Source organism: Anabrus simplex, chromosome 14 (assembly GCF_040414725.1).
Source record: "Anabrus simplex isolate iqAnaSimp1 chromosome 14, ASM4041472v1, whole genome shotgun sequence".
NCBI classification, from domain to species: domain Eukaryota; kingdom Metazoa; phylum Arthropoda; class Insecta; order Orthoptera; family Tettigoniidae; genus Anabrus; species Anabrus simplex.
In genome coordinates, this window is record NC_090278.1 from 69,182,707 (window position 1) to 69,205,667 (window position 22,961).

Sequence of the window (22,961 nt, forward strand, 5' to 3'; positions counted from 1 at the left end):
AGCATCACAAAACGTTTATCTTCCCGCGTTAGTGAAAGTTACCTCCAGTTCCTCGGACACATTGCGAGAAGAGAAGGAGAAAATTTAGAAAAGACCATTCTGCAAGGCAAAATTGAAGGCACCAGACCAAAAGGCAGAACAACATGTAGATGGTCAGACCAAGCAAAGAAGATCACCGGTCTACCTCTTCACAATATCTTAAGAAGAGCTGAAGACCACTCAGGATGGAAAAATCTTGTTAAGGATGCAGTTACTAATGAAGTGAAGAAATGAGGCCATGACGCTCAGCAATGAGTAAACCGATTGGTGATGATGAGGTGATGACACCAGGAGCTCGGGAGGGAACTGCCTCACGCTCTGAAATAATGTGTTCAGATATTTCTACACCACTTACTAGATAACTTTTGCAACGACCTTGCCTGCTACTTTACCCTTAAAACAATAATTATCGTTGCCTCCTTGAGGAATACAAAGAGTAGGTGGAGGATAATGTTACATTCTGTACATTTCTTTAATTAAATCATATGTACAGTTTTGAAATTCCTTTTTTTCTTCAATTTTTCATATTTTTTTACAAAATACAGATAATTACTAAAAATACATTTAAAAACTGCAAAGTTTACAGCCATGGATGCCATGCTGGGTCCATTCGACAGAGATTGTTGTTTTCCACGGCAGCTGCGACCAAGGTGCCAACCTGTAAACAACCAGACCGATCATTTTATAAAGTTGTAAAGCAGACAGGGGGTCCTGCTTGTAGAAAGATAAATGACAACTTTCGTAGAGCAAACTTACAAGAGAACTCTTATGACATTTTTCAAGGAAACAGAAAAATTCTACAGTAACAAATGAGTATTATAATAATGGCCACTTTTTATATTAAAACTTCCTACAGCAAGACTATATTGCTTTATAGACACATACATAAGCTAATTACATACAGCAGGGTCCATAAAAATGTACACTCTCTTTGACAGTCAATATTAATGGAACAAAATAATATATCGTTGCAATTCTTGCACTGTAGGGTAGTCCATTGTTTTCTCAACAGATGATGATCGTGTGAATGGCGCGACAATCCTGGCGCACGTTTTCCAGCAGACGAGACTGCAGCAATGAATGAAGTAAGACTGTCGTTTGAGCAGCGCAAGGCCATATTGAAGTGGTACCGGAAGAACGAAAACATCATGAAGGTGCAACGGCAATGGTGTAATGTGTACGGAACTCAGCCACCAACACGCACAACAATTTATCGTATTCGGGGTAAATTTGAAACCAGTGGTTCTGTTCAGGATGTGCAAAAGAAAAGGTCTGGCTGACCAAAAACATCAACAAGTCCAGCTTCCATTGGTGCTGTGGTGCAACATTTTACTAGGTCACCTCAAGAATCTGTGAATCAGGGTGCACATGAAAGCGGGGTAGCAGATCAACCGTACAATGAATTTTGAAGGCTGCAAAGTGTACATTCCAAGATTGCTGCAGGCTGTGAACGAGGATGACCCGGATCGAAGGAGTGGTTTGCATGCTACACGAGGATGAACGGTTTGCAGGGATGGTTATCTGGTCTGACGAGGTGCAATTCAAACTAACGGTACTGTAAACCACCACAGAGGCTTGCAGACTGAACGCTGAAAGGCATAACAGTCTATAATGTTAATGTATGTATGTATGTATGTATGTATGTATGTATGTATGTATGTATGTAGTAATCTGTATCAGTTTTGTGCAGCTGATATCTTACTGCCAGTGAGGGTTAGTTTCGTGGCACTGTGTTTGTGGTGAGTGAATATATATATCTATATATTTTTACAATTTACCGACACAGTGTCTATAGCCAGGTTACCCAGCACAAATGAGCCCGACGTTCCTGTGGAGTCCCGTGATGAAAACATTTTAGCATGCTGCACATCTGGAAAGCAGATCAGAAATTCAAACCGAAGTAGTCACAACGATGAAGATCCACATTCCATGCTTAACAAAGACAACATTGTAACCGCATGTTCCAGTCCGCAGGTAAGTGAGCGAGCTCTGACGACCATGATAATCCATTACAGAAAAGATGGGATCAAATCACACAATTGCTGAATTGTTTCTGATTAAATATCTTAGAGATTGAGGTGCTAAGAAGCATTCACCTAATCTTAAGCAGTAACATTATAGAATTTTATTTCACAAGCTGAATTAAACTTTGAAGTTTGAACATTGTTTCAGTCATATTGTTTTTTGGTACCACAGCCTTAATGTTTCATTTTCTTGAGTTAAATGACATACAGTACACTGGTATTGTATTTGTACAAATAGGAATTACAGTGCAGTGGAACGTCGATTCTCCGTTTTTGGAGGGACCAAAAAAAAAAAAAAAAAAAAACGCAAAACACGGGAAAACGGAAAACCGGGGAATGAATGAACCATGAACAATTTGGCTAAACATCACAAAAAAGAAATATGTATACTTAAAATCTTACAAACACCCCTAAACCAAACCAAACTACAGCCCCAATGGGCCTTCCGCCTACCAAGCGACTGCTGCTCAGTCCGAAGTCCTGCAGATTACGAGGTGACGCATGGTCAATGTGACTAATACTCTCGGCCGTTATTCCGGGCTCTCTAGACCGGGGTCGCCATCTCACCATTAGATAGCGCCTCAATTAAAGGTACTCGTAGAATGAGTGAACCTGGAACCAGCCCCCATATACAGGTAAAAATGCCTGACCAGGCCGGGAGTCGAACCTGGGTCATCCGGGTGAGAGGCAGGCAAGTTCGACCGCGGGGCCGACTTCAAACATTAATTACCGGTATGCGACTTTAAAAGTCTCGAAACTTTACATTCAGTTTTACCGGGGAAACTTCGTCAGTTTCCTCTGAAAACTTCTTTCAGTTCAGCAACTTTGATCGGTCAAACTGTTCGAAAAACCTAATAACATCAAGCCAAACAATCAAATGGGAATTAGAAGGTCAAATAAGATATTTGGATTTCTGAAATGACATTAAGATTATGATTCGGGTTAAAATATTGATCTAGAATAAAACCTCGTTAATTCAAAGTCGCTGGGACGCAAAAATCAGACTTCGAATGACGCAATTTCAAATTAACCGCCAACACGTACTTCGGAAATAACAACCCTTGTGGCCTCACAATATATTGTGTGACCCGTTACTGCGTGCAATTAACCTTGACTCACAGTTTAAAGCTCTCAGATGTCATGGAAGAAACTATTTCCAAAATGTATCCAACAAAGTGCATTTACAATATTCAAATAATGCACTTTGATAACTCACGGGCAAACATAACCTCACGCAATGAAATCAAAAATAAGAAAACATGATTCAAAGACGAGGAGAAATCTATATTGGCTCCCCTGTGCAAGAGCTTTATTCATTGGATTACTGTACTGTATGCATTTTAGATGCCTTGTGCTTGCACGGAAAGAACCCAATGCCCTTAAAACATCGCGGCTTATCGAACTTTCCCATGACGAGGGGAGAAAGCATCTCGCATCCATCCACATTACAACAGTACAGTGACTATACTTGTACGATTTCCCGCCATGGCACTTCTAAGATCCATTAATGTATGCAATCACCTTGATTCTCAGTTTAAACTTTTCAAATGCCATGGAAAACACTATTACAGAAATTTATCCAACAAGGTGCATTTACATTTTTCAAATAATGCTCTTGTATAAAGCAATGACAAACATAACCTCATGCAACGAAAGGAAGAAAAACACGATTCAAAGACGAGGAAAAATTATGCTCGCTCCCCTGTGCCAATCTTTTGGATTACTGTACTGTTTGCATTTTTAGATGCCTTGTACTGGCATGGAAAGTGCTCGACGCCCTTAAAACTTCGTGGCTCTTCGAACTTTCCTGCGACATGGAAAGGAAGTCTCTCGCTTTCGTGTGCAGTGTGCACTGCATAGCAACACAGTACATTTGCTGGCTGGCAATTCTCTCCTTTGAAACCGTAAGTCCATTTGGCCTCAGCATTTAAAAAATAAAACAAACAAACAAACAATTCACTTTCATTGGCATTGGCAATATTGTTCGGTGCATACGAATTGATTATAGGCTATAAGCCACGCTTTTTCGCCAACTGTCTGCATCGCCAGTGTTCATGGATTCTACCTCTCCGCACACTGCCTGCTTCGTGATGTGAATTGTGGCATTCCTAAAAACGCTGAATACAAAATAATTACGATTCCACTCGAACATAGCAGATATGAAGCAAACTGTAGACATGTCGAAGTAGGTGAAAGAGCGCGAAGTTACCCCCTTCATGTTCCGGAAGACATGTTCTTTCATGACGCGGAGAAATTTTGAATTTAAATTACTCTGTAAAATACTATTTTTTTTTCAAAATGTAAAGGCAGTTTCAAATTAAAAGTATGAATTTCGGTAACGGGACCAACATTGTTCTTCGAATTAAGAATTATCCGTATTTCGAATTAAACGATTTAGATAACATGCAAAATCGAACCTCATGTTTCTGGGAACAAGAGCTGCTTCGGATTAGGCAAGATTTTGAATGAACCGATTTCGAATTATCGAGGTTTTACTGTATATGTATAAAGCAGCTTTCAGTAATGTTAAGGAGGGGGGGGGGGCTTTGTTGATGATTTTGAGACTTTCCATATCTTGTTTTATGTCTGCGAATTTGTTATTATAGTCATGCACATGCTGTCCTACAGCTGAAAATTTATTGTACTTTAGGGCATTGACGTGTTCCGAGTACCTTATATTAAAATTCCTCCCGGTCTTCCGACGTAAGAGGAATTAAAACTGTTGCAAATAATCCTGCATACTCCTGATTTTGAAAAACGATTGAACTTGTTTATGGACGTGGCATTATGTAAGACTTGTGCATTCCTATTGGTGGTTTTGAAAACGACTTTTACATCATACTTATTAAAGATGTTGGTGACTTTCTAAATTTGTTCGTAGAACGTAAAGATAGAAAGGGAGGAGTTGTTTTGTTTATCTTTCTTCAAAGTGGTAGAGGGGCGATATTTATATTTATTGATTAATTTTCAATAAAGAAACTGTTGTAACCATTAGATTTAGCTATATTACAAATGGTGTTCAACTCACTTTGAGGTCTCTTTTAGACATTGGAACATTGAAGGCTCGGTACACCATGCTGTTGTATGCTGCTCGTTTGTGAATTTGGAGGTGTGAAGAATCTTGACAGATTGTAGTGACTGTTTGGGTGGGTTTTCTGAAAATCTTATATAGTAGCTTGGGTGCCTGATAATAGTTAAGTCTAAAAAATTAATTTTCCATTCAATTTCGGATTCAAGTGTGAATTTTATATGCGGGTCAATATTATTTATATTAATGAGGGAGATAGCAGCGTCTGTGATGCTCTCATTCATAATTACTATGGTGTCATCTACATATCTTGCCCAGAAAAGGATGTTGTCAAAGTTATTATCATCATCAATTTTGGCGTGTTCCAAAAAATCCAAATAAATCTCGGCTAAGATACCCGAGACCGGCGATCCCATAGCCAATCCTTCTTGTTCATAAATAACATTATTGAAAGTGAAATAACTGTTGCTTATAACTAATTTAAGCATAGACATGAAATCCTGTATTTCTAATATACTTAGGCCACTGTATTTGCTTAGAGGGGAATCGTGTAATACGGAATAGTTGGGCATTACGGAATACCGTAATATCTTCCCTGTAAGGTGCTGCTGTCAAGTGGAACATGCTCCCATGATGCCTTGTATTCAGTTTGGACATGCTTGTGAGTGAGGTTAGTGCGTGATGCAAGAATATTTGTTTTTCATCTTTGAAAAGTTTTTGCAGGCAAGTCTTTTAAAACCTGGATTAATTACCATAACTAAGTTTAGCCTTTAGAAATCCAATGTTACATATTGTACAAGAGTTGCTTTTATTGCCATACCAGTGTAACTTCCTCGTTGTGCAAAGTTGATGGCATGACGAATCCTTGAATTCAAACATGGCGTGTCGGGATGTATGGAATACTAAGTGTTCCATATTTCCCGACATAATTTTGGATTCGTAAATCAAATTGAAATTAGAATTTATAATAGGTTTAATATACATTAGAAACTGGTAAGCATTTTTTATGTAAGTGGCAGGTGTTACGTGACCAGTGATTTTGTTTCAGTAAGTAGGAAATGATGTTTTATTTTCAAAGTGAAGTGAAATTTAAAATTAATTAAAATGTGAAATTAATTACATTAAGGCAATACAAGGATGGGAAAGGGCTAGGATTTGGAAGGTAGCCCCAGCATTTGCCTGGTATGAAAATGGGAAACCATGGAAAGCCATCTCCAGGGCTGGTGACAGGGGGATTCGAAACCACGATCTCCCGAATGCAAGCTCACAACTACGCGACCCTAACCGCACGGCCAATTCGCTTGGTAAACATAGTCTATTACTTTGGATGCTCTAAATTTCAATACTAATAGGGTTTCTTCCTTTTCCAGATTGCCCATGCCTAAGAAAAGGGAAGTTATTGAGAAGAAAAGGAAGCGATGGAGCTCGGAGCAGATGGAGAAAGCCATACACGCGGTTCGGGAGAAGAAATAGGGCTTCCTGAAAGCTTCAAAAGAATTTGGGGTTCCACGAACGACACTTTTTTGTTTACAATTAAGTGCAGGACGACAGTAAAGCCGCCTCAACTACTCTTGGGCGCAAGCCAGTATTTACTAAGGAACTAGAAGAATTAGTTAATTATTTATTGGACATGGAGGCAATGTTCTTTGGACTGACTCGAAGAGACGTTTGTATTTTAGCATTCCAACTTGCTGTTCAGAATAATATTGCTCACCCCTTTGGGAAAGATGATAGGGCCGGAAAAGATTGGTTCTACTCATTTATGGGTAGACACAAGGGCATATTATCATTGCGAAAACCAACAGGGACCTCTTTCCCACGAGCGAAAGGTTTTAACAAGGAGGAAGTAAGCAAGTTTTTTGACCTCTTAGAAAGTCTTTATGATAAGCACAAATACCCGGCCAAACGTGTATATAACGTGGACGAGACAAGATTGTCAGCGGTACAAAGCAAAATCCTTCGCATTGTTGGTCTCAAAGGGAAAAAGCAAATAGGTACGCTGACAACTGCTGGGAAAGGGTCTTTAGTTACCATAATCACCTGCATGAATGCAGCGGGAGATTTTCTTCCTCAATTGATCATTTTCCCACGCAAAAATATGAACCACCCGGATCTATCGCAGCATGCCATCCGTCAGGATGGGTACAAACCAACATTTTCACTAGATCGTTTCATCATTTTGTAGAGACCACTAAACCAACTAAGGATTCTCCTGTACTCTTGATATTTGATGGACACTCCACTCATAACCGAAACATAGATGTTATCAAGATAGCAAGAGAAAATATGTCAGTATTCTGTGCATACCCCCTTATAGTTCGCATAATTTGCAACCCTTGGACAAGTCTTTCATGGAAGCTCTAAAATCTTACTACAGTGAAGAAGTTCGCATGTTTTTGAGACACAGTTCATGTAATTTGAGTGTATTTGATGTAATGGAACTGTTCGGTCGTTCTTACTTAAAAGTACAAAGAGGTGACATTGCAGTTAATGGGTTCAAAGCCACTGGAATTTACCCTCTCAATAGGAATATCTACCCTGAAACAGATTTCTTACTGGCTTCACTTGTAGACTCGCAGCTTGTAGAAGAGCACTTTTCAACTTCATGTAAGTCCATCGACGGAGGCCAAATCTCAGATAGAAACTCATCAAATCCTCAGGAAAGTTCAGCATGCTCATCCGATCCTCTTACTTGTTCTTCTACAACCCCTGATCCTGTGCCAGGTACCTCTAAAACTCCTGACCAACAAAGTGCAAATCTAATCATCCCTAGACCTCATTAATCGAAGGTAGGTCTAATCTTACCTCATCACGTCTCTCCTCCACCAACCAAAAGGAAGATATCAAGAAGAGGTAGAAAGCCTGCAACGTCTGCACTCTTAACATCTTCTCCATACAAAAATGAACTGGAGAATCAGCTTTCAGCTAAGAAAATTAGACTAGAAAGTCGCCTAAGGAAAAATTCAAGCAAGTCGGTTTAAAGGAGGTTGAAACTCAGTCTGTTCCATGAAAGAAACAAACACAGAAAAAGAACCTAAAATCACATAAAAAGCTTTTCGAAAATGAAACAAGCAGCGATGATGTGTTTCATCGGATTTCGTGCCAAACACCACACCAGCTGCCCAAGATGATGCTGAATGTTTATTTCGTTGCGCCAAGTTTTCGGAAGACACTAGAGGAGAGTTGTGGGTTCGATGCGTTATGTGTCATTTATGGGCCCATAATGACTGTGCAGGGGCCAAAACGTGTGATTACATCTGTGACTTTTATCGCTGAATGAAGAAGTGACTGTAAAAAGTTAACTCATTTCAATAATTAGTGTATATGGACTATCATTTCAGTTAATTCCCAATATTATTCTTTTGATTTTTAAAAAATGTATGTACGTCCACCTGTACGAATGTTGGTTAAATATTACTGAAAGAAGTTTTTGAAGTTGTATTTCATTTTACATATTATTTACCCTACTATTCCATATTACCCGACTATTCTGTATTACCCACCAAGTGCAACTTTTTGAAAAAAAATATTTTGACGTGAAGACACTAAAAATTTATAATAAAAAAATATAGAGAATCATGGCTAATTATTTGAAGTTTCAAACCATATTTATTTATATTAGGTAACTGATTTCGGTAAGATGTTATACTGCCAAAAGTACATGGTATTCCATATTACAAGATTCCCCTCTAAATTGTTTTGAATGATGGGGTATACTTTGGAGATTTATATGTTAGGATACATACACAAGGATATGCAGATGATCTAGTAATTGTGGTAAGAGGTAAGGTGACGAGTGTTATCCAGGACCTCATGCAAAGATCATTTAACCTTGTGGAAAACCGGTGTCGGGAAGAACAACTTACAGTCAACCCAAGCATGATAACACTGGTCCCTTTCACAAGAAAGAGGAAATTGGAGGGGACGAGAACACTGAAGCTCTTTGGGCAAGAAACCAATAAGGAAGAACAAGTGTTACACTTAGGTGTAGTTTTAGACAAAAAGTTAACCTGGAATCCACATAGAGAAAGAAACATAACCTGGGCCAAGAACTTATTGTATGCATGCAAGAGGGCAGTCGGGACAACATGGGGTCTAAAGCCGGCATTGGTGATGTGGATATACACAATGATCATTAAACCACTGATGACCTATACAGCAATCATTTGGTGATGAAAGTAAGTCAAGGAAAAGTCAGTAGCAAACTAAATAGCCTTCAGAGAATTGCATGTATAGCCATAACTGGGGCTATGAAAACTATGCCGACAGAAGCCTAGAATACTCTACTAGATCTTCCTTCATTAAGTAACTTTATAGAGGGACAGGCTAGAATGAGTGCATATCGACTGGAGCAAAATGGATGCTGGAAGGCTCAAAGGCCCAATCTTGGACATTGTAAAATTAACAGAGTAATAACAGGGGAAGTTTTACACATGCCAGCTGATCATATGTTTCCAAAGTATATCTTTGAGAAACCATTTGAGACCCAGATAACAAAAAAGGAAGAGTGGGACATTAACAGACGGAAAACTGGTAGGGAAGATATTGTGTGGTGGACAGATGGCTTAAGGACTGAGAAAGGAACAGGAGGAGGGATCAATGGGGAAAGGCCTGAGAGATCAATCCAAATGAGCCTAGGCCATCACAACATGCCTTGAGGAAAATCTGAAAATGAACTACAGAGATAAGAACATTTTCATATTTACAGACAGCCAAGCAGCCATTAAGGCACTTGAAGCTGTCCAAGTTACATCCAAAATTGTTTGTAACTGTCATACACTTCTCCTGAAGCTCTCAGAGTACAATGTTGTTAAAATAATTCGGGTACCAGGGCATGCAGGTACTGTATAGATGGTAATGAAAAAGCAGACAAACTGGCAAGAGAAGGGTCTGAAACACCTTTTGTGGGCCCAGAACCAGTATGTGGGATATAGACAAGCCTGACTTTACATAGGCAAATGGGTACAAAAGAAACAAATGGAAAACTGGAAAAATGCTCCAGGATGCAAGCTTGCAAAGTAACTAATAAAGAACCCAAACAAGAAGCATACTAAGGAACTGCTAGAACTCAGCAGAGAAAATATAAAATTGGTGGTAGACTGCTGACTGGACACTGCCATCTTAAAAAGCACCTACATGGAATTGGAGTGTTTCGAGTATTTACTGATATAATGGAAGGTAGTGGGTAACTGTTTTATAACAAACACTGAACAATTATTCCAGTAGGTTATTGAAAGTTCTTGGCAAGGGTGCTCTACAAAATTATGCCTGCATGACGTTCCACATTTCTCACGATCGTATACCGAGGCTTCAGTTTCCACATTGTTTACAACTACCCTTCGAATATTTTACTACCTTCACATTAATGACAAAAGCAGCGACCTTGACCAAGTCTTTTACAAGACATCTTTTTCTGTGTTGGTGATATCGCTTTTATTTTGTTAGAGAAAAAATGTATGTACTATTGTGTTAGGAGAAATAACAGACAAATTCAATCGAACCATTTTATTAGAACTTAAATATTTATATAAGAAGAAGTTTTAGTCTCAGACCGAATGATTTTGGAATGACCATAGACAGTACTCCATTGACATTTTACCATGATTTTATCAAATGTTTTCCATTGTCACATTATGCGTACCAATATTTTATGTAATAAGGTTACAAGGCTAATTTTCTAGCTTATTTTTTTAATATTATGTGTAATAATTTTAAGATTGTATTTCGGCTGAAGATGCCCTAAAAAGGGTGAAATATATCGTATTGAACAGATGGATTAATAAAATACCTTCATTGGATTTTAAGTCATATAATCACAAATTCACAGACAAAGTAAGATATGGAAATTTTCAAAGTTATGAACAAAGGACCCCTCCTCAACATTACAGAAAGCTGCTCCATACATACAGATCAATATTTTAATCAAAATTATAATCTTTATGACATTTCTGAAAAGCTAAATATCCTAGTTGACCTTCTAATTCCTATTTTTAGGAACGTCAAACCAACAAGTCATAATTCAATTTTTCATTCTATTCACAGTACTTTCCCTCAGCAGCCACCTGTTTTCCCACATCCTTCGGCCCCGCCTTAAACCCCCCTTCCTTTCCCCGCTCTCCCCCACTTTCTTTGCGCTGCTCTTTCCGTGTTCCCTTTGAATCTCACGATCCAATCTCAACTCCTCCCCATTAGTGAGGCACACAGTAGGCCATGCACTACATGCCGCAATAAAAGGCACGTCTCATATAATTTATGCCATTTGATTAGCACTCTTTCTCCTTTTAGGTTCATTAATTTTGACTATCATTTATTTAGGTTAACTTCATGGACACCACAATGAATTGCAATTTTCTACCAGCTGCATTATATGCACTTCCAGCTATCAATCATATCTTCATGCGCCGTTATCGACAATCTCCATCAGCATTTTCTACGATATTTTAACAAGAAGCTCTAACATTTTAACATGATGCAACGCGTCCAAGGACTTTAGATCATTATTTTAATTTAATATTTTACGTGCTATGCATATAGTTCATCCTTTTGTTACCTTTTAATCTCATTTGTGTTTGTGCATTTGTTTTAGTCATTAGACATACCGTATTTCACGGCATAATCGTCGCACTTTTTATACCAAAATTTTCGAAAAAAACTGTAGGGTGCGACCATTATACGATGAATATTTAATACCAGTATTCGTATTACTCAAAAAATGTATTTATAACTAAACTGTATTTGATACAAATTTAAGATGCACGTAATACTCGCGTTTATACATCAAAATAATTAAAATAGTCTAAAACAAAATTCATAATTTTTCGCAACAATTCGGCGAACGTTTTTCCAACCTGAAAAAAAAAAATGAACATATCAAGTTAATTTGTCATTAATTTGAGTATTAAAGTTAAAATATTACACTTGCAAAAAATTATCGCTTTGTTGTGAAATGCGGACTTACCGGTACGCAATTTATTCCAAATCTTCGGTGTCGCTATCGCAGGTTTCGCTATCTGATGCGCCGTCCTCGCCTCTGTTAATACCAGTATCAGATTCTTCGTCTCCCTGCCACACTGCGTCATCTTCGGAACCGTCTAGTGCATTCGAAATCCCAGTCCTTTTGAAGCTCTTGGAGACTAGTTCAGGTGGTATAAGATCCCAACTCTTCTTCACCCACGAGCATAACAAGTCCAAAGGTGGACGCCTGATATTTCCGGCGGGCGTCAATTGCTGATCGCCGCTCATCGTCCACTCGTTGTAAAATCGACGTAAGTGGTCTTTAAAGGGTTTATTAACACATACGTCTAGTGGCTGCAAAGCAGATGTTAGACCACCAGGAATGACTATCTGTCGTGTCTTATTTGTAGTGAGAATTTGCTTCACTTCGTTCACGAGGTGACCTCGGAAACTATCTAAAACAAGCAGAGCTGGTTGTTTTAGTAGTGCACCAGGTCTTCTATTCCACACAGTTTTAACCCAGTCCAGCATGAGTTCTACGTCCATCCAACCCTTTGGTTGCACTCGTACATGAATTCCACGGGGAAACTGTATATTCTTAGGCATCGTTTTCCTCTTGAAAATGATGTAAGGCGGCAACTTTCTCCCGTCAGCTGTAATGGCTAGCATTGCCGTGCATCGCAACTTCTCACTACCGCTGGTTTTCATTAATACACTCCGTGATCCTTTTAGCGCAATAGTGCTGTTGCGAGGCATATAAAAAAAGATTGGAGTCTGATCGGCATTACCGATTTGAGAAAGCAAGTACGAAGTTTCCTTGCGCAAACGTATGACAAATCGGTGAAAATTTGCAATCTTGTCCGTGTAATCAGCAGGCAACTTTTGGCTTAGTGTTGTTCTCCTTCGCACTGACAGATTGTGTCGTCGCATGAACCCCTTAATCCACCCACGAGTCGCCTTAAACTGAGTTACCGGTATGTTGTGTTTGCGCGCTACCTCCTGTCCCTTAATTTGTAACATTTCATATGATACACTGCAGCCATTGTTACGTATTTCACTGACGTACCTAAACACTTCTTCGTCAATTATAGGAAACTTCCCTGTTTTAGGACCTCTAAACGCGCGTCTAGAAGGGGTTGTGCTTTTTAGCTTGTTTTTTACTTTCCGCCAGTCACGCACCAACATTTCACTCACAGAAATTTTTTTTTCTGCAGCTCTGTTCCCGTGCTGTTCAGCGAAGGCAATTACGCTTAGCTTGAAGCCCGCAGAATAGTTTCTATATTTACCCATAATCGCTTATAAATGCTTCACACGTTAATGTTTTGCGATATAAATGACTTTCCGTAATTGTTCACTATTAAAACAAATTATTTCTGCTAACACCCAAAACACAAATTAAAAACTTAAATTCTCATGCACACATGTCTACAGTAATCACGTAAATCTGAAACAAATAAATGCATCTGTGACCTGTCCATTCCAGAGCAGCCAATACTGTTAGGCAGCAACGAAGCATGGAACAATTTATCAGTTTAGCTCGTTGGTTGCGACACACTACTGCGCTTGCGCAAAGCTCGCAAACCGGAGCTCTAGCTAGCGCGGTGTAGATCTACTGTATAGTTGACTGTATTCCGAGACGTCAGTAACAAACATTCATTTTTTTTCAATTTCTTTTAAACATACGGTAATTAGGTTAATATTTCTTCCCAGTTATTGATGATTTTACATTACATTACTGACGAGTTTATAAAATAAAACTTTAATAGCATTGGATAATAATTATCATAACTGCTTGGATAAAAGTTTTCATCCCATGCCCGGACACTTATGACGTAGTAGTAAGATAAGAGTCTAGCGATGACAACTGAGACATCATAAATAATTCGGCTGAATAATTCCGTGGAAATCTGCGTTATCGTCTTGGATTTCACTTCGTGCGCAATAACACAGGAGCCGGCCCCATGGTGTAGGGGTAGCGTGCTTGCCTCTTACACGGAGGCCTCGGGTTCAATTCACGGCCGGGTCAGGGAATTTTACCTGTATCTGAGGGCTGGTTCGAGGTCCATTCAACCTACCTAGCCGGTATTTGCTGGCGACGTTGCCGATAAGCGATAACTTACAGCCTTACGTATTTCAAATGGGAACTCATAATATGTAGGTGGTGAATAAATAGTACACTGTCTCGCGACCACGTTGTCAAACTGCCGATAGCCTACCGGTAAGCATAATATGTAGGTGGTGAATAAATAGTACACTGTCTCGCGACCACGTTGTCAAACTGCCGATAGTCTACCGGTAAGCCATGCGTCGTACATATACCGGTATTATTTATTTATACGTTGTGCAACATGTCGCAAACGTGACTGTGTTGCCAAATTGCCCATAAACCATACATGTATTTAAATTGCACATTCATGTACAACTTACGTTGCAGTTCCATTTACCTTTTAACCAGATTAGTGAACAAAATTTGGACGTGCGACGATTATATAATTAAAGGTTTAAAGTCCGATTTTTGTATTGAAAATAAAGGATGCGACGATTACGCGGTGGCGACGATTATGCCGTGAAATACGGTATTTGCACAATTTTATATTATGGCTGATGATGGCCAGCCAAGGCTGAAACTAGTTCCAAATTTAAAAAAATGTAATGTAAACATTGCATAACATAGTATTGAAAAGGTAGGTCACTAAAATATAAGTTTAATTATTACAGGTTCAAGATATTCAGCCAGAATGACACCCTCTGCATCCCAGAAGACTGTACCCATAACTTTGCCAGCAGACTTTACTATCTTACTTTTCTTTCTTTTTTTTCCCTTTTTTGTCGGTAAATTCAAATGGTGCCCTTCCATGCTTTGTAGTTTTATTTCTAGTTCATAATGGTGAAACCAGCTCTCATCCCCTGTAACAACACGCATCAAAAAATCATCATCTTCATTTCCATATCACCCCCTGCACTGCCCTGTGTCCTATTGCAAGTTCACTCACAATGACACATCTGTCTTCTTTAATGATGGCATCAACTCTTCTCATGTTATACTCAATAGAGGCAGTTCGAGGGCGCCCACTACGCGTCTCATCTTGGATGCTCATGTTTCCAACTTTAAAATGTTTACCCACCTCCAGACGCTGCTAGCGCCCATACACACATCTCCAAAAACACGCTGAAATCTCTGGTGAATTTCATCAGCAGAAATTCCTTCTTTAACAAGGTATTCAACCACAGCATATTGACAGAACGAAATATCAATGTTGGCCATTTTGAAACTCCTTGTTGTCGTCACGTGATGAAAGCTAATGATGTCAGAGTATCTGCATGTGTTCCGGAAAGTCTGAAGACTGAGATGATGTGCATGGTTATTGCTCATGACTTTCGGTATGGCCTTTGGAATTTGTGAACTTAAAAACCTCCCAGCACAATTAATATAATCACAAATTATTTAAGAGTTAACACTGTGACAATACATGTGGGCACAAAATTAGATGGTTAAGCTATATCCATAAGGCAGAAAAAGAATTTCTCCTCACCTTGCTGTCGAGTCCATCAAAAGTGGCGAGAGAGTTCAGTCGTGCCATGATGGAAGACGCAGCGCGGGTGACCATGTTGATGAGAAGATCCGTCTCCATATCAGCAACGGGCGTCATACTGATAGGTTCCTGCTGGCAGTCATCCTGTTTCTGGAACAAACAACAGGAATGTGTTGCCAGTGGTTTGGAACAACAGACATGTCCAGCAACAGACATCACATCCAAGAAGGATGTGTAATACAAAAAAAGATACATTATTCAGGTTGATGCTTTTGTGGCTGAGAATTATAGACACAACATTCCTTTTGGTGGAGTACAGTTCTCAAATCCACACCGCTTAACCTTTAGAATACCAGACGACGATATAGCGTTGTTTGGTACTCGTGCGTAAAGAGCCAGCAACGATATATCGTCGTTTGAAGAGTGTGCCTTACTGTTTGTGTTTAGCATGATTGTGAACATCAGATGGAAATATCTTACATTTTGTTTCCATATAGTAAGGAACGTAGTTTCTAATTTTATCACTACACGGCTCATTTGTTAATTTATTTACACAGATTGGATTTCTGAATTTCATGCATTTCCCTGGTCATGTGACGACTGGCAGTTACGTAAAATGGTGATTGAGTGACTTTGTTAACAACGATGATTTTGCTGACTTTGTGAATAATATAAGTGAATGCAAGGATTGTATTGATTCTGGCAAAGATTCCACTCCTACAACAGATGACAAGAAGGAAGTTGAAGGTCATAATTCGAGTGATAGTAGTGGTCACATCATAAATAGGCAACCACCTGTCGATAGGATTTTCGACACCGGTAGTGACAGAGACGACTATCTCCAGAACAATGACAGTACAGTAGTGATGATGACGGTAATAATTCTAATCAATTTCCGGATTTCCATGAAGCTGTCATCAGCCAAGATGCCCTGGATATTATGAATCACCTGGTCCGAAACAACCACTCGCCAGATATAAAACCTAGTGTAATAATGGTACCTACCGGAACTACCGAACAGATGTTTTTCAAATTTTGTGTGTTTATTCATTTGGATGGTCACACTGCAGAGAGATTACCATATTTATCCATAATTTTAACTTTAAATCCTTTTTACTGCTACTTTTGGAATTAAATTTTTTGTTTGTTTTCAAAGTGTTCAGAAAATATTAAAAAAACATACAGTTCGAAATTTAACGGTATTGTAATCATCGCTGGTAGTATGTACATACCACCCTCAACATTTCTTGCAAGTTTACACTCAAAATATTCAAAACTGTAAATTATGTGGAGCTTTAAAAAGGGATTTGGAAAATGCTACTAACAACAATAATAATAATGTTATTGGCTTTAGTCCCACTAATTACTTTTATGGGTTTTGGAGATGCCAAGGTGCCAGAATTTAGTCCCACAGGAGTTCTTTTAAATCTATTGACAGGAGGCTGATGTATTTGAGCACCTTCTAATACCACCAGACTGAGCCAGGATCGAACCTGCCACGTTGGGGTCGGAAAGCCAGCGCCTCAACCGTCTGAGCCACTCAGCCCGGTGCAAAATGCTACTAATCAGCCTGGCATTCTTGGCACAGTCTTAGCATGAGAGCATGGCACTAAAGGTTAAATGACTGCCAGTATTAACCAACATCCATTCTCCTCACCTTCGAAGGCTACCTGCACTGAAGAAAGAATGGTTAAAATGTACTGCAAATAAACTCTTACCAATTCATCAGGTCTGCAATCCAAAGAAGCAAGGGAGATTAAAATCTCAACATTCCCTGTGGCAACTAAGCAAGAGGCTGGTTGAATCCCAGTACAGCAAAGATGAAACTCGATGGGAAGAATGGGCTGCATCAAAACCTTACCCTCGACCCGTGTACCAAACTTCCTGGGTTCAACTCGCCAAGAAGGATCTGGGCTTTGTTGAACAGAATCGAGATCAGTCTTGGAAGATGCAACTTCTACCTCTACAAGTGAGAAACAATTTCCGACCCTCAGTGCAACTGCAGTAACGCAGCACAGACATTCTACCATGTTGTGGTGGCATGCCTGCTTCGGAGCTTCCAGAAAGAATACAAAAAGCTTCATGCAGCAAGTGAAAAGCCAGTGAACTGGCTGAACATGTTAACACACTACGGCTATGGAGTCAAGCTCTCCATTCGGGAGATGAGTAGGTTCGAGCCCCTCCATCAGCAGTCCTGAGTATAGTTCTCTGCGGTTTACCATCTTCACTTCCAGGCAAATGCCGAGGCAGTTCCTATTCATAGGCCACAGATGATTCCTTCCACCTCCTTATACTCCCTCCCATGTAAGCGCATACAACCTCACTCTTTCTCCCCTGTAAATATTGAAGGTAGTGACTTATAGTTATTTTATAACTGTTGGGCTTGATTCAGTGTCGCTAAACACACAGTTTAGAGACCCTACTTGCCGATACGTCGCTTTACAGTTAATCCCGCACGTTAGCACTATACAGTCACGGTTTTCGGCCATTATTCTTGGCTTTCAAGACCGGGGCCGCTATCTCACCGTCAGATAGTTCCTAAATTGTAATCACGTAGGCTGAGTCCTCAGATCCAGGTAAAAATCCCTGGCCTGACTGGGAATCGAACCCAGGGCCTCCGGGTAAGAAGCAGGCATGCTACCCCTACACCACGGGACCAGCATTTAATAACAGAGTCGGTGTTAAATGACGAATGCAGTATTTTAATAGTACGGTCTTATTTCATCCAAATTGTATGTACAGAATGCAGTTAGGATCTACAAGAAGCAAGAAACATCATTACCCCCCTGAAAAGGAAAGCAATATTACCTCCTCTATAAAGTTCAGTTGAAATGGAAGAAAATTTTATTATCAATCAAACTTAACCTTCCCTTGTCTTGTCATGACTTTAGTACGGTTTACAGACTTGGCCTTTGTGTATTCTTATTGACTTATAGCATATGTGCATGTAATATATTCGCTTGTGTGTATTACTATAGCATGGTTTCACTTCAGTCCAACAAGTAACATCAAATTTCAAGAAGGGAGCTGAATTATTTACAGGAGGCAAACACCGAGGAATACAGTTAGAGTAATGGCTATATCCCTTTCCACCCGAGCCCACACGATTGTGTGGGTTGGGTTTTTATTTTATTAAAAGAAAACTAGCCCGTTTCCCTGCGTCACACTGGGCTGCAATGATCGTGCGGGTTCCGTGCTTCGTACTGCAGTTGTTTTTATTTCGATAGTTGGGCACAAGGAGGCAGCATGTGTGTTTAAACTTTTGTAAACAAAACGTACCATGCGGCCTCAAGTTAAATTGTCCTTTTTTTATTATCTTTTACATATTGATTTCGTTGTGAATTTTAAAACATCCTAGAATCATCATAGAAGGTATACATATCCTTAACAATGCTACTTTTTGAACCTAGCGGTTATAATAAACTGTCAATTTGTAACTAGCACGATGTTGCGGTTTAGGGTTTAATTTGAGGTAATTGTGTGTTTCTAACCTCAAAAATGATCATTAGTATTCTGGGAAGATTTCTCTAATTAAGCATTAGTATACTTATGTGAATACAAAATACATGTATTTATATGAATTTTAGGGATATCAGATGAAGACATAGCGAGGTTAACCTGTGTATCTGATTGTGAGGACTTACTCAGTGAAGATGGTGGTGATGATGAGTGGGTACCTGAACCTATATATTCACACGTAGACAATGATTCTGATGATTCTCATCACGGTGACGATATTGATGAAGAGGAAGAACACGCAGGAGATAATGATTCTACTGATAATCATTCTCTAATCATTTACCTACATGTCAATCACCGAGTCCCCAACCGGCATCGAACCGAAGACTACTTTTCAAAGAATATTATGTTTATAAAAGTCCTATATTGATGTTTTATAACCTATTTTAGTTCATATATTTGATTCACTGAAAATAAAATCATCCAATTACAGAATTTCATATTTTCAACATGTGTCATTCAGCAAGGAAATGTGCTCAAATAAACCCTAACTAGCACGATCGTGTGGGTGGCTTTCTATGAGACTGGCAAAGAAAATATATATTTTTTTACTATTTTTCCTGAAATCTAGGCTAAAAATTACGTACACTGAAGTAAGAAAAAAATTCAAATTTCAAAGAAATCGACTGAGGGCGAGAGAAAGCGTGTGCATTTCCTTAATTCCTCATTAAGCTTGAAAACCGACTTAATTATGAATATCTTGATTGATCATTTACTTGGATAAGGTTGATGATGATGATGATGATGATGATGATGATGCTTGCTGTTTAAAGGGGCCTAATATCTAGGTCATCGGCCCCTAATGGTACGAAATGTTAGGACAAATTAAAAGTCCAAAACCCTCCACTAACCAGAATTCAAAGCATGAGGACGAAGATTGAATGGATGGATGGATATGAATTTAAAACTATCAGTGGACCGACCCGCAATGCCGCACATACAAAGAAACTAACGTAAAACGATAGCATTGCTGACCAAGGGACTGCTTCTATAGCACAGTACTGAATCGATGATACTTATAGTCTATGATGATGATGCTTGTTGTTTAAAGGTGCCTAACATCGAGGTCATCGGTCCCTAATGAGACGAAATGTTATGACAAATTAAAAGTCCAAAATCTTCCACTGACAAGAATTCAAAGCGTGAGGACGAAGAATGAATGGATGGATGGACATGAATTTATAAAGATCAGTGGAACCGACCCACAGTGCTTCACATGCACAGAAGCTGGCACAAAACAATAGTATTACTAACAAAGGGACTGCTTCTATAGCACGATGCTGAATTGATTATGCTTGTAGTCGAAACGAGTCCAAAATTCAGCTCATTGGCCCCTCATAATGGTACATATCGCTAGGAAAGTAGAACCACGCTATTTGTCATTTGGCGGTACTAATCAAAAGTAGCGTAGACTCACGGTATTCTACACATTACAGCACTATTCACAGGTTGTGTAATGCGTACATGTAACACAGACCTAGGGTGTTTCGCACATTGTGGCGCTATTTACAGGCAACGCAAACCTATGGCGTTCCTCACGTAAGTGCACTAACCACAGGGACCTGAACTATAACGTGATTTCCTCACATAGTGGGAACTAAGCACAGGCAAGGCAGAACCATGGTGTTGCTCATCCCATGGTATTGCTCATATAGGGGTACGAATCACAGGTACTGTAAGAACCTCATCCTGATTCACACACTGTCGCTACTAATCACAAACTACTGCGTACCTAACATAGTGGTACTAAGCGCAAGTAAATGCGATCCATGGAGTTCCCTGCGTGATGGTACTAATTACAAGTAGTTTCATGGTTCTAATAGGATCATCCCTTGGTCGCCCCTTTTAGTCGCCTCTTACACCAGGCAGGGGATACTGCGGGTGTATTCTGCATGTGCGTCCCCCACACGCAGGGGGTACTTGTAGTCTAAAGGTGTCCAAAATCCAAGTCGTCGGCCCCTCACTACTTATCACTAGGAAAGTAGAACCTACTTGATAGCGGTACTAATCAATAGTAGCGTAGACTCACGGTATTCCACACACGATGGTACTACTCACAGGTAATGAAATTCGCACATGTAATATAGACCTATGGTGTTTTGCACATTGCGGCACCATTTTCAGGCAACGCAAACCTATGGTGTTCATCACATATGTGTACTAACCACAGGGACTTGCGCTATCCCATGGTGCTCCTCATACAGTGGGTACTATTCATAGGCAAGCCAGAACCATGGTGTCCCTCACCCAGGGTGTCGCTCCTAAAGCGGTACTAATCACAAACCTATTTTGTACCTAACATAGTGGTACTACACACAAGTAAAAGTGACCCATGGTGTTCCCCGCATGGTGGTACTAATCACAAGTAGTTTCATGGTTCTAACAGAATCATCCCTTGGCCGCCCCTTTTAGTCGCCTCTTACGCCAGGCAGGGGATACTGCGGGTGTATTCTTCGTCTACGTCCCCCACCCACAGGGGGTTGTGTGTTTGGCCTGCGAGAGGTATTTTATTTCCCTCAGGTCTACCGGCAAGCCGGTTAGGACGCGCCACGTGGGCTTATCACCTATCCCTCTGCTACACCAGCATAGTAGGTTCGTGGAGTTGGGTAAGGGAATCTCCATTACTGAACTTACATTGAGGTTTAGTTTATTCATGGTTCTCTCTCGTGATTTCAATATGTAACTAGTCAAGTTGGCAGCAGTAATAAGCCATTAAAAAAAAAAAAAAGACAACAGGGCAGCGATATTTGCTTTTTAGCCTTATGTGACAAGTACTACACCCAATTTCATTCACCATAATTCATTTCATCTTCATTAGCTCCTCTACTGAGGCTGGCATCAACAAGGTCATCTAGCCATAAAAAATACCACATAATTTCACCTCACCTCATTCCCAGTCCCGTATTAGGAAACGGGACTAAGGGGTTGACGTACATACCTTCTTGTAGCTGGCTATCATTTCATCTCGAAGTATGGCCTGAAGCAGGGTCTGTACTTTGAAGCTGGGCTGCACCATACACCGTGCCGTCGCTATCATACTCGAGGTTAGTGGGCCGTTAATACCGATCATGCTCACCAACTCCATGATGTTCGGAGTCAACCTGAATGGGACAGGCCGACTGGAATCCAAGTTTCCTGTGACACAGAGAGGACTACACATGAATGCCTGAAATGCTGCCCCATAGTTGGGAAAGTAGGTTGCAAAACTCAGACTTTATTTAATAAATAGCTACCATGTCTTACCTCCAATCATCTCACTTACAATCCCACAATTATTGAAGGAGGCACAAGATTATAATTTCATGTTTACAGAATTACAGGTGTAAACAAGTAGAACTAGACTCACGATCTAACTTCACCTCTAGGAGGTACTCTGTATACTCTAGGGCTGGTTCCAAGCCCGGATAAAGGAAGAGGCTGAACGGCTGGGTGTACAGCCTTGGGAGATATGCTGATATCTGGAAAGATGTAGCCACTACAACCCATATTACTACTTTAGCCATCACACCCAGCAGAACTCAACCACTATGGGGATGCATGAAGAAGGACAAGTGCCTGGCATCTGAAAATGGAGTTATATGAGCTAATTAATGGTAACCCTAGCAAAAGAATCCCTGTTCCTCAGGATGGGGGTTGAGTGTAAGATTGAAAGCTTATGCTAGAAAAACTATATCGCTTGAGAAACCAAACACAAGATTCAGGTCTGAACCTAGAAGAAAAATTGATAAAAGGAAAAACATTCTAGCTACCTACCCAAAATGTCTTAAGCCTGAAGAATGGTCAATGGCAGGAAAGGCCACAGAAATGCTCAGAATATGGGAAAGAAAAATCACGAGGAAGACATATGGACCAGTTTATGAAAAT

General features: G+C 39.8%; 1 protein-coding gene across 1 annotated transcript in view; it reads right to left on the reverse strand.

Moving 5' to 3' along the window:
* Positions 1-492: 492 nt before the first annotated feature.
* The window catches only part of Nipped-A (Transcription-associated protein Nipped-A), a 347,371-nt gene continuing 324,902 nt past the window's right edge, over positions 493-22,961 (reverse strand). The window contains exons 66-68 of the mRNA XM_067157840.2: positions 22,036-22,232; positions 15,579-15,728; positions 493-697 (exon numbers count right to left, since the gene is read on the reverse strand). Of these exons, the coding sequence (XP_067013941.2) occupies positions 620-697; positions 15,579-15,728; positions 22,036-22,232 (425 nt within the window). The 3' untranslated portion in view covers positions 493-619. The remainder of the gene's footprint in view (positions 698-15,578; positions 15,729-22,035; positions 22,233-22,961) is intronic.